The sequence below is a fragment of the Oenanthe melanoleuca genome, chromosome 8, assembly GCF_029582105.1.
Source record: "Oenanthe melanoleuca isolate GR-GAL-2019-014 chromosome 8, OMel1.0, whole genome shotgun sequence".
In the NCBI taxonomy this organism is placed as follows: Eukaryota; Metazoa; Chordata; class Aves; order Passeriformes; family Muscicapidae; genus Oenanthe; species Oenanthe melanoleuca.
In genome coordinates this window covers 10,625,699-10,637,741 of record NC_079342.1, presented here as the reverse complement: position 1 = coordinate 10,637,741, position 12,043 = coordinate 10,625,699, and the positions used below count along the sequence as shown (strand labels likewise).

The 12,043-nt window shown below is 37.4% G+C and overlaps 1 protein-coding gene across 8 annotated transcripts in view; it reads right to left on the bottom strand.

Moving 5' to 3' along the window:
• ARHGAP29 (Rho GTPase activating protein 29) overlaps positions 1-12,043 on the bottom strand; it is a 49,296-nt gene that overhangs the window by 17,811 nt on the left and 19,442 nt on the right. For all 8 annotated transcript variants that reach the window (XM_056497333.1, XM_056497334.1, XM_056497337.1 and 5 more), the window contains exons 3-5: positions 8,877-9,020; positions 1,166-1,262; positions 744-816 (exon numbers count right to left, since the gene is read on the bottom strand). In XM_056497333.1, the coding sequence (XP_056353308.1) occupies positions 744-816; positions 1,166-1,262; positions 8,877-9,020 (314 nt within the window). The remainder of the gene's footprint in view (positions 1-743; positions 817-1,165; positions 1,263-8,876; positions 9,021-12,043) is intronic.

Here is a 12,043-nt window from a genome sequence, read left to right as displayed (position 1 = left end):
GAAATGCTAAGTCTTATGTATGTTTCAACACAGCCTTTAAAAAAAGAGCACAATCTAACATTTTTAACATTACTGCAACTTAGCTTACAATACATGCTAATTATCAATTGTATCTTCCTTGCATGTAAGTTTTAACTTTATTTTATTTATTTCAAAGTCTGCTTCTCAATGCACAAAAATTCAAAACAGAATCTGGTACTGAGCATTTTTCAATCATACCTCCAGTGTGTTTAAAGGGAAGTTTAAAATGTTAGGTTGTTTTTTTGTTTTTTTTTTTACCATCTATAAGTTGACAGTTCTTTTAATGAATTGCTGCTGGAACAGTTACAGCACAAAGTAGGGTCAGAAAGAAGAAAAGGTCATTTTGTCATGAATATGAGTCTTTAAAAACCAAAATGAAGTAATTAACTCTTTGGTTTCCAGGTTTAACAAGTAATAGTCTAACTACTTCAGTGAGCTACCATTCAAGTATCTTACTTCTCCCCATTCATTTTCACTTAACCCATTAAAAAAATCTCAAAAAAAATGACAGAAGGTAGCCTTGTGAAGTCATCACTATCATTCAGAATTGAGAATACATTCAAATATTTGAAACCTTGAATACACATTTCCCCTGGGTTGAATTTTGTTTTAAAACCCAGATGACTCTAAGTGTCCCAGCCCCAAGATGCAGAGTTTCAGTGAAACTGAAGTCTCCTTTAACAGATATCACTTTACACTCCAAGAGAACGTGCTTAGCCTACCCGACTTCTCCGAGATACAGGAAGCCCCAATGACGAGCCATTGTCTACATCTCCCATAAGGAAGTCTGAAACACTGCCAGAAAAACAAAGGATTGTGTTACTTCATTACTTTACCTCACCAAGCAATTCTGTATCACTGAATTTAAGAATTCATAAAGTGCTCCTTTGAAAGTTCTGCAAACCATGCTTAGTAGTCATCTTATATTCTCTGCAGTTTCTATACCATCCTAGCTGTCCTTATTAAGAAAAAAAACAAACTGACAAAACCCCAAACCATAAAATTGTTCTAGGCGTAGCTAATTTAAGTTGCTTTATCAGAAAATAGTTGTCCAAAAGAAAACTAAAGCTTTTGTTATTGTTGTGTCTTAATTTGATTCAGCTCCATTGAGTTCTTTAAAAACTACTTCTGTATTCCAACTTACACGTTTCCAAAGGTGAATGCCAATGTTTCAATGGAAGAAAATATTTCACTGAAGAGTTCTCTCTTGTTTTCTTCATTAACTTCTTTGAAGTTCACCGCTGAGAAAAAAAAAACAACAAAACACCAAAGGGTGAGAGGTGGGGTCAATTTAGCAAGTTTACAGGCATAGAGACAAAATTTTATACACGGAATTCCCTACAGAACTTGCAACATTATGTTTTTCTGAATAATTGAAAACACATAGTTTTAAATAAGATTAGTAAGAAAGTAAGCAGTAAAGGAAAAAAATTAACACAATCCAGATGCTTCCCGCAATGAAATCAGATTACTCCTGCATTTCCTGTATCTTCCCACTTAAGGAGCAGCTTTGTGTGGAAATCTTGGTATTGCAAGGACAACAAAAACAGTAATTTACCAACTAGAATCAAATCACATGGCAGCAGCACCACCACAAATCAGCTCACAAATGCAGTCAGATATTGGAAAAGCTGTTTCTTTTCTGAATAGAAATTTTAGAATTTCAAATAGGAGCAGTAGTTTGTGGGGGTGCCCTCCCAAGTGAATGCAATCCAGAACACACATTTCTTGCTTGAGTACAGGCAAGCAGAAAGCTATCAAAAGGTGATGGCCACTGCAAAACCCTTCAATTATTAGCTCCATAGTCTGGCAAAACCCCCTCAGTTTTTCCTGTTAAAACTGGGGAAAAAACTCAGCATGACTATTGGTGGTCCCAAACAGGAAGAAGAGTGTTGCTGGACAAACTAGATGGTTTAAAGTGGTGATCAAGTACTTAACCACTCAACACAGCCTTTAGCACACTTCCATGACAAACTGGAATAATGAGACAAGATGAATGATTCATCCAGAGTTTCTGTTAACAACTACTAAACAAGAAGAGGGAGGGAGAAAGGACAAGACAAAAAGGAAGACTATTTTTGTCTGTTTTCAACTTAACTCCTTAATCAATGGTGACTGGGAGATTTTTTTTTGTAGAAAAGCTTCAAACATTCCTTTGAGCTGAAGCTGTATCCTCTGGAAGAAAGTTCTTCCCAGAGTTAGATTGTGAGAAATAACAAGTTCACATTAGAATTTTATTTTTTTTAAGTTTACTTTTTTCAGTTTACTTTTTTAAAGGATGCAACGCAATGTTTTTAATTCTCTATATGTTTAAGTCACAAATGCTCACACCTATTTCAGAGAGACTGCAATGACACACATACAGATACTCAACCCACATCACTTTTTGCAAAATCTAACAAGGTTAATTTGTCATCCTTACACTTCAAATACAAATAGAATACGATGACTTAAGTGGCAAAAATAAAATAATGTTTAAATGTGGCGTATTCTATAGAAATTCTCAGCAAATTAAGAGGCTTTAATCTTAAAAAGTATTTAAACTTCCTGCCAGGTGCCTAAATACTAATGGGTAACAAACAAAGAAAGTACAGTACTCTGCTCCCCCATTAGACTTCCTTTGTGAAAGGAAAAGTTTTTAACCAGTAAAGTAACACAGTTAAATCCATTCCTTATTACACAGTATGTCAACAGACTTGATCAACATTTTGTAACAACTATTTCTATACAAAGCCATTACAAAAAATACATATTCTTCTCATGGGCTATTTGTACAATTACTTGAAGATACAAAATAATGTTGTAATAAGCCTACAGCAAGAAACAATTATCACATATTACAATAATATTACCAGTCTCTGTTGACACAGTTCACTACTAAATTACAGCTTCTCCTACCTCTTCGTTCAGCTGCACTTCATAATAATACAAAAAAAAAATGCCTCTGGCACCTTTGTTTGAAATGAGATTCGATAAATCTCTACAGATTTTTATTTTTTTTTAATAACTTTGTAAATAGCAGTAGATTTCTTTTTTTTTAAATTCAGGTTAGTTGAAAACCTCAACTTTCCAGAATTAATGTTGTGCATAAGTCTAAACTTTGCATTCCAAATCATTAAGCAACAACAGTCACAATGAGATCTATTGATTACCAGTCCCTAATGACTGGAAAAATCATTTAAGAGCTGGCATGAAATGCAAACTGCTTCAAAATTAGAAGAAATTAGCAAAATTGTCTATGCATTCAAAGCACTTACCACAGAAACATTTGTATATCCATTAGCCACAGTGTCTTCGGAGAGAGAGCACTTCTTTCCCTTAGCTAACAAGACATTAATAGAGAGAGCCTTTCCCTAAAGAAATGCCGTCTGTTTCACTCTGCCTTCCTGTTCCAGGAAGAGTTTTGTTAAGCTTTACACTTTATATGCCAGAGAAATCCTTTCTTTTCAGGATCCATCACAAAAGGAATAACAAATCTCTATTTTTTTCAGATTTATTTCTTCTCACTTCTTCCAAAACAGGTTAGTGTAATCTCTCAGTAATTCAGTAGAATACCACCAGCTTTTTTCTAGCTTACCACCCCTGGAATGCTGATGTACTTAACGTCAACTTTAAACCACGCACCCTCTTTCCCCAGGACATCCTGACTGCACACAATAGCTACTGACAACAATGAACTATAGTAATCTTGCCATGTCTGGAAATGACAGCTATCTATCTATAGTTCTACAGATTTCAAAGCAAGTATACAACTAGACAACTCTTTTAAGCAAGATTTCAGATGACACATCATGAACTCCAAAAAATCATATGGCAGTGATACATTAAAATCCAAATCCAGTACCAGAAATGCAAGCCTAGCTTGCAGTGGATCTCTATTTCCAAAGCTGTCTTCAAACTGAGGTGGGTTTGGCAATCCCACAAAAATGCTGCAATACACTGCAGTTTCAGCTCTTGGGTCATGCCATCAAAACCTTTTTGAATCAAGCACAGACCAGGCTGGGGAATCCAAAACAGCCACGAAGGTTTTGGAAGTGAGAATCCCAGAAGCTGCAGCATTGCCTGACGATGTTTGAGCAATGCTGCTAAAACGATGAAGAAAAGTCTGACAGTTGTCAAGACCGAAGGGCAACCATGGCCTTTAAAGGAGTTTGATAATTTCCAGTGAACTCACACACTGCACAGCCCATGGGACACAGCCATGCTGGAGTCTGCACAAGTTCACTCACTGCCTCAACCCTGCTGCCCATGCACACGTGCAGGACTGACAGCAGCAAGGCTGCCTTGCAGGCAGTCTGCAGAGCCTGGATAAGCTTGCAGAATTTGCTCTTTGCAGGTCAGTTTTCTCATACATGATAGATATATATGGCAGCATCACGTATTTTTTTAGACAAGAACACATCCTCAATCCATGCTTTAACAGCTGACTTATAAGAAGTAAGCAACCAGCTGACTTCTTGGAACCGAGTACCTTTGCAACCAATTTTATCTTTAAACTCACAAATATGCTTTCAAAAACCTTTCAGAACTATTTCAAAAACAAAACAACCACCCAAGCAAACAAAAAACCCAACAAAGACCAAAAGACCACTCCCACTCTGAAAACAAAGACTTGTAATGCTTCTTGTTATTACCTCTCTTCTTCAAAAGCATGCAAAATAAATGGGGAGAAGAACATAAGTGGAGAGCAATAGCATGCAGATTGGAAAGAGGCAGAAGAATATTTTTGTATCCTAGAGAGGATCAACAGGCTGTCCAAGCCCACTGTTCTACTTTTAGTTCTTAGTGCCATATAATTTCACCAGCCTGTATTTACTACCAGGTTTGGCAGCTTCCTCAACTTGAGCTGGATGCCAGCAAGATAATTTCAAGGAACTGTTTCCTATTCATTCCATAATAAGTTTTGCTCTGAATGTACATCACACATACAACAACAAAACTGAAATGACTTCAACTTGTTTGAGTTATTTCTTCTTGATGCAGAACTACTATAGAAAAAACCTAGGCTGAAATAGAAAACTTCTACAAGACAAGTGCAATTTTCAGCTTTACCAGGAATCAGTGTTCATTCTAGTGATTAAGTCAAAGGGTGTAACTAAGAGCAAAAGAAGGATACAAACTTGAATTCAGCATGGGATCAGGAGAATCATGTACTCTGGGACTATCAACTATTTAAAGGCATTGAGAGGAAAAATAACTACAAATATGATGCTGTGCCAGAATGGGAAGTGACTTACAGAAACAGGAGTCTAAACAGGTTCCAAACAAGACACTTCAGTAAGTCTCAATTCTTCCAGGTCAAGTGAGGTGTTATTTAAAAGACATTTTTCATGAGGCACTCAAGTAGGCATGTATAAGTAGTAGAGTCCAAAGACGCCCAGTGAGACTTGTCATGTCCAAGATATAACCAGGGAAATCCAATGTGCCATGTCTCTCTCTTCTCACCACCATTTTCCCTCAACCTCAGTCCAAAATAGTACAGATCTGACAAGTCTGTACCGCCAAGCACAATTCTCTGTAGCAAAATTCAGATAACATGTTGCAGCTAGTTTTTCTTTCAATCTGTCTAAAAGGAAAAGCATTGAACATCCAAAGCAGACCAGGGACACATTTGTATCATTCCCATTGAACGTACTGAAAAATGGCCAAGAAGCTTAAAAGAGGGTCATAAGCACTCTAATTTTTGTTAGGCTTCAAAATATTCAAACTCACATTAATCTAAAGGTAAAGCACAGTGCAACTTAGTTATGAGAGCACCTCACAAGGCACGAAGACTTTGAGAGTCACTAAGGTTCCAAAGTTATTGTTACTGATTTAATGAAGAGCAAAAGATTTGTTGTAATAGCATTATGTCCTTATATGAAGTTCCAAAGAAAAACTGGATTTGAAACTCTGATATTACGCAAAGACTCAAAAACCAGGAGGTAAAATCACGTGCAAATCCCAGCTTGTTTCTATTTCATCCTCTCCTAAATAAACATCAGAATTTTTCCATGCCAGGTTGATTTTCTTCCTAGACATAAATCCAACTACAGAGTGCTTCCATATCTTTTTATAGTTTTGTCCTCCAATGACAAGAAACAGATGAGTCACATGAACTTTTCATAATGTCACACTAACAAAGACAGGGAAGCCAGAGGAAAAAGGATACTGGATATGTTCTACCAGCTCCTCACATTCTTGTAGCTTCCTGTTTATTCAAAAGCTGCATTACCTCTGGTGAAATAACCACAGCTGAAAACCTGTGAATGCATGTGTTACACACAGGTCAAAGTAAGCAAATCTGAGGTCTGATATGCTTACAGTCACCACAATGTGCAGTATTTTTATTTCCGCTTTCTCAGCACCAGCTGTCACACACTTCAGTTTGAATATAAACTTGGAGCAGTATGATCCTCAGAAAAAGAGCAGCTGTAAAAACCAAACAGGTGCTAAAGGCAAACTGCCTTCACATTTACCACAGATTATGCTGGGGAGATAGTTTGTAGGCTTTGCTGTCCACAGAGAGGTAGGACTGAAGTACCAGTCAAAGTCCTGAAGTCTTCAATCTCCCCATTTCCATCTCCAGAGATGTGACAAATACAGTATGTGTCTGAGCAAACACTGACAGGCATTATCAAAATCTTCATATCAAAGTATTTGTTTGTATCAGTGGCTATAAATATTGAGGCAGCACTGACTGAGACCATCTTTACTCTGATCTGGAGCTCCCCTTCCTTGCATTTGTGTGGCTAAAGTCACACAGTCTGGATCACAGGAAAGACTATTTGCCACAGAGCAAGTTTGTCTACTTTAGCCAAAGGATGATAGAATGGGTTGGAAGGGATCTTAAAGCTCATGTAATTCCACCCCCCTGCCATGGGCAGGGACAGCTTCCAGTAGACCAGATTGCTCAAACCCCATCCAACCCAGCCTTGAGCACTGCCAGGCAGGAGGCATCCACAGCTGCTCTGGGCAACTTGCTCCACTGTCTCATCACCCTCCCAGTAAAGCATTTCTTCTGTGTATCTAAGCTAAATCATAAAAACAGACAGAAACAGAAGATATAAGGAAAAGCACAAAACAAAAATGCATCTGCCCAGGGTTCTACCTGCTATCATCTACTGTATGCACCAAGAAGAGAAAAAAAGTATGGCATCAAATTCAGAAGGCTGCAATACTCTGGAGGAATTAATTATGTAATTCAACAAAGCACTTAATTCTCCACTTCTGAAGTAAAAGGGCAGGAGAAAGAACAAATAAATCTAGATCTGAAAAACTGGCTCAGCACTAGAACTATAAAAAGTGACCTTGGAGTCATCATGGACTTCTAAAGTGTACAGAAAAACCTGACAAAAAGCCAACATAATTATGGACTCAACAGCCTTACATGCAAGACAAAGAAAATTATTCTACTACTTTACCTTGTAAACTCAGACAGTACAGACTGATTAATATGCACATCAAGAACAATATCAATAAACTATGTAGTCCAGGGAGAATAGATTATATTGCAATGATTTTTGAAAACATAATTTAGCAGAGGTTGACGTGGTATGATTTACTTGCATACCTTAGGTCACCCTTCCTCACCATTTCTTAAATTAAAGAACAGCTGAACATTGTCCCATGACCACTGAAATTAGGGCAGAGTAGAGGACACAGTCATCTCACCACAGCACTTAAGCTTGTCAAAGGTGGAAGAATTATGTTCACTAAACAATTAACACATTCACTAAATACTGACTACCATTGAATATGTGTACTTAACTCTTCCCACGATCAACGAGCAAACAGCACCACAAGGGATACTCTGTGTTTCTGCTGTAATGTACAAACCTCTAAAGCAGTGCAGAAGTTATAGTCCTGTCCCACAAGCATTTGAAATACCAGGTACAGAACTACAGGAAATTACGTGTAACACGAGGAAAATGTCAAATACTCTGCTAGTACCTGCCAAGATCAAACAAACTGGCAAAACTATATATCAATAGGAAGAAACCAATATATAGGAACCAGGAAGCTAAACACATTAGCATTTTAACTGATATTCCCACTTTATTGAATCAACAATACATTTCAGACATACTAAAATAAATAGGAAACAAGAGGGAAGGCATAGACAAAGAAGAAAAACTAAACTATGTGTCTCTGAAGGAAGACATCCTACATGATTTAACACAGGCAAGACGTAGAGATTTAAACCCACTCAAAGCTGGTTCCACAGTAATATACCAGAGTCCAGAGTAGGAAGAGCTGCAGTTAAAGGTTACACAGAGAAGGTTTCTGGGCTGGAGCAATTGAGTGTTCACTATTTGCATTTGTCTGGCACGCCAAGTAATGCAGTAGCAAAGTAACAATAGAAAGTATTAACTTTCTTGTTGCTATTGATACATTTATTGACAAATGGCTATGATCCACTTGTGGAATTTATAACTGCTCAACTATTCAAATTTGGATTGCTCAGAGATTTCTTCACCTGATAGAAATACAATATCATCCCTACAGATTCATAGAATTAGGCAAAAATTCCTGGCAAGTCTCAAAGTGGATAAATTCCTGATTTATTACTCTGTGATATTATTCTGTAATACTCAGATAAAGAAAAACTTAAAGGCTTGTGCTTTTAGAATTCACTGTGGGTTTGCACATAGCTTCCTATAAGCAGAATTTTACCACATCAATGACAGAACAAGCTAGTTAATATTACTCTTCACTAAGAGAAGGCATTTTTTAAAACAAGTATTAAAGTATTACTCTTGAAAAATACCTGGTTTCTTCTGTATATGTAGAATTTTATCTATAACTCCAAGCCAGAGTCAATCAAGTCACTAATTACAATTTTTCTACGAATATGAAAGGTAGCAATCTCTTACCTTTTACTTTTGCAATAACTGTTCCTGCAGCACTAAGAATATCAACTGAATTTAGAGTCTGATGTTTATTTATCACTGCTTTTAAAACACGTAGCAACTCCCCCAGGCGTTCATGTACTACTTGATGCAGGCCATCATGATTTTCTGAAAAAAGGAGAAACTATGTTAAAACAGTGAATTAACATCCAATCACATTGCAAACCACTTGGTGGTATTCAGCTGCATGGAATTCTAGGCCATATTGAAGTTGAGCCTACTTAGAAAAAAGAACTTGTTAAAAAGATAGTTATAATAGCAGCTGCCAATAGTAAGCTTGCAATATTGTACATCATTTACACAAACTTATTTCTCACAAAAAGTCAAGCACGTATACTGTTAAAAAAGGGGGGTGTGGGAATTCTACACCAATACTCTAGAGGTTTCTAAATTAAACTATCATCTTTTTCTCATGTCATTTCATCAATCACCATTTTGATAATTACATATATGAAAAAAGGTATCAACAAAAGCAGATTCTGATTGTTCATTAAGTAACTCTTCACCGGATACAAATTCAACACTATTTATGTATGCTTGTAAATGAAAATTTTTGGCAAATGTTGAGTAGATTTTAATTCAAGTATCAGCAAAATCTTAAGCTTCTTTAGTATATAAACCCAGATCTACAGAGGTCTGTCTTTAAGCATGCCAGTCCGTATGTTGAGTACCTAAATTAGGCCCAATCAGAAAAATTCTCAAATACACACTCCAAGATGGTGATGCTTTTTTTATAGCACATGCCTCTTGTTATTTGCCTCTAAATCCCAACCCCATCTTAGTTTTTTTTTAAAAATCCTTCTTGTTGAATCCAAAGCACAGGTTAAACCACAATCTGTTCTGTTACAGAAGAGGTGCTGGTGCGTGGAATTAAAGTTTCTCACGCGCTAGAGTGCTGCGTTGCAAGTTGTGGTAAAAAGCTTTCAAATTCAGGAAAGTCTAGCTTATGAAAAAGAAAAAGAGGATCTAATACAAGCTGACTCACTTCCCCACCGAGCAGGGCAATTCTGTGTTGTCTGTGGCCATGCTAGCAAATAGGTCAATACAGACAATTACAGTACAGTGCAAATTGATCCAGTGTTGCTCAGAGAATAGTTTCAACTCAGAGCCGTTTTTCTGGTGACAAGACATTATATTTAGGCTAGAGGCACCTAAATTTTTCTGAGGAATCCACATAGTGCAACATGACACATCAGTACAGCAGATCACTGCTGTCAGTGTGGAGGTGGGGGGGCTACACACAAATTTTCTGTGTTTGTATCAGGTACAACAGCAAGTCTCCTAAGGATCACTTCAGGCTTTATTCCCACACATATCAGGAGATTATTTTTTTTTTCAATTCATATTGGCTTATACATTGTTGAAGGAAAAAAACTTCAACTCAGGAAGTGCACTAAGGTAAAAACTATCTACTATTCACAGGCACCTTTCCTGCTGGAAGGAACTAGGAAGCTCTATCTGCAACAGACAGAAAGTCTAGGAAAATCCATCTTACACAGCAGTAAATTAGGAAAGCTCTAAGTAACTTGTACCTTAATCTTAATTTACACCTACATATAATGATTTTTAACTGACTCAAGCAATGCTAAGGCAAAAAAATGTGAAAAGCCTGGTACTGAACATGGCCATGATTCAGTGCATCCACATTAGCAGAAGAGGCTGTTTATGACAAACACATATTGATGTAAAGGCATACTTCAGCTCAGAATTGAGAACTTAATGGGGGAAACAATCCAGGCTTGAAGCAGTTTCTGTGAAGCAACAATAATGGAAGCTGCAACCTTGGGTAAGAAATTGCTTATAGGGCATATGAAAGATCAGAAAATTTTAAAAGGCATGAAAATACCAGATAGAACCAATTGCTTCTTTGTGTTGTTCAAATCTATGTAACACACCTCAGATGATTACAGTGAGCAAGCAGGAGCCTTAAAACAGAAAAAGGGGATTCTTCATATAAGAAACGTGTGCCAAAACACAATAATGACACAAGAAGTTTACATTGAACCAAGGAGAGCTGGACAAGTTAAGTTTCCCTGTGAGTTACTAATGAGTCAATAAATGCCCTGGTGGGTCTGGCCTGTGCCTTGCACAGCACTGAGTGCTGCTGCTTAGAGCCCAGACCAGACTGGCTGCTTTCAGCAGTCCAGTCCCCCAGCATCCACAACTGCTGCACCACAGCTGGTCCTACACACAAAATATAACTGATGCCTCTGAATTAACCTAACTCCTTTTGAACCTGCCTTCCCAACTTTTCATTCAACTACTCCACACTTTATTCCACTGAACTACCAAGCATTGCCTAAACCAATGTAACTTACAACAGCTCAAGAATTCTACTAAGCAAAAGCATTTCAGAACATATGACTAACCTCTCATTTTGACTTTTCTCTAGCTATTCAATTTTGGCAATCATCAGAGGTCAGGCAATGGGTTAGACACAGCTTTAGACTAAGCCAGTATAGCCCTTGCCACCTCCTAACACTCAGAAAAGTTCTGTAGCTGTTAAAATGAAAACAAATAATTTTAATGATCCCTTCAGGCTTTAATCCATCATTTGTACTCCATAAATACAAGAATAAATGCTGTTGGGAGTACCAGGCAGTTCCAGGCAAAGGCAGTGATAAAAATGAAAAACAGCGAAGTTGTACTGATGCCCACAGACTCAGAGTGGATCAGACACACAGAAAATACATCTTAAAATTATAGTAACATTTTCTTCAGAAATTAGAATATTAATAGTTAGAGGTAATTCAAATTAGTTTATTAAGAAATATGTCCAGTGTGTAGACTTAAATTTTAAAATTCCTATGGAGGTAGTCCTTGGAGTTTGTATCTTATCTCTTCTTATAGACCTCCAGAGGTAGACAAATATTCCACAGTCTTTCATCAGAACTAATTATTTGTATTGGCAGAGTTGGGATGGATGGGCTTTTATGAAGGTATTTGAAGACTATAAGCCACAAACATCCCCATCAGCCATCTGTCTAACCAGGATACATGCAGCCCTCACATGAAAGGCATGAATACTGTGGTCAATGGACTAGAGATGGTCAGCACAAGGGCACCATTTGACCAGAACTGCAAGATGATGATGGTGTTCCTGCCTTCTAATGGACAGATGCTCACTTGTG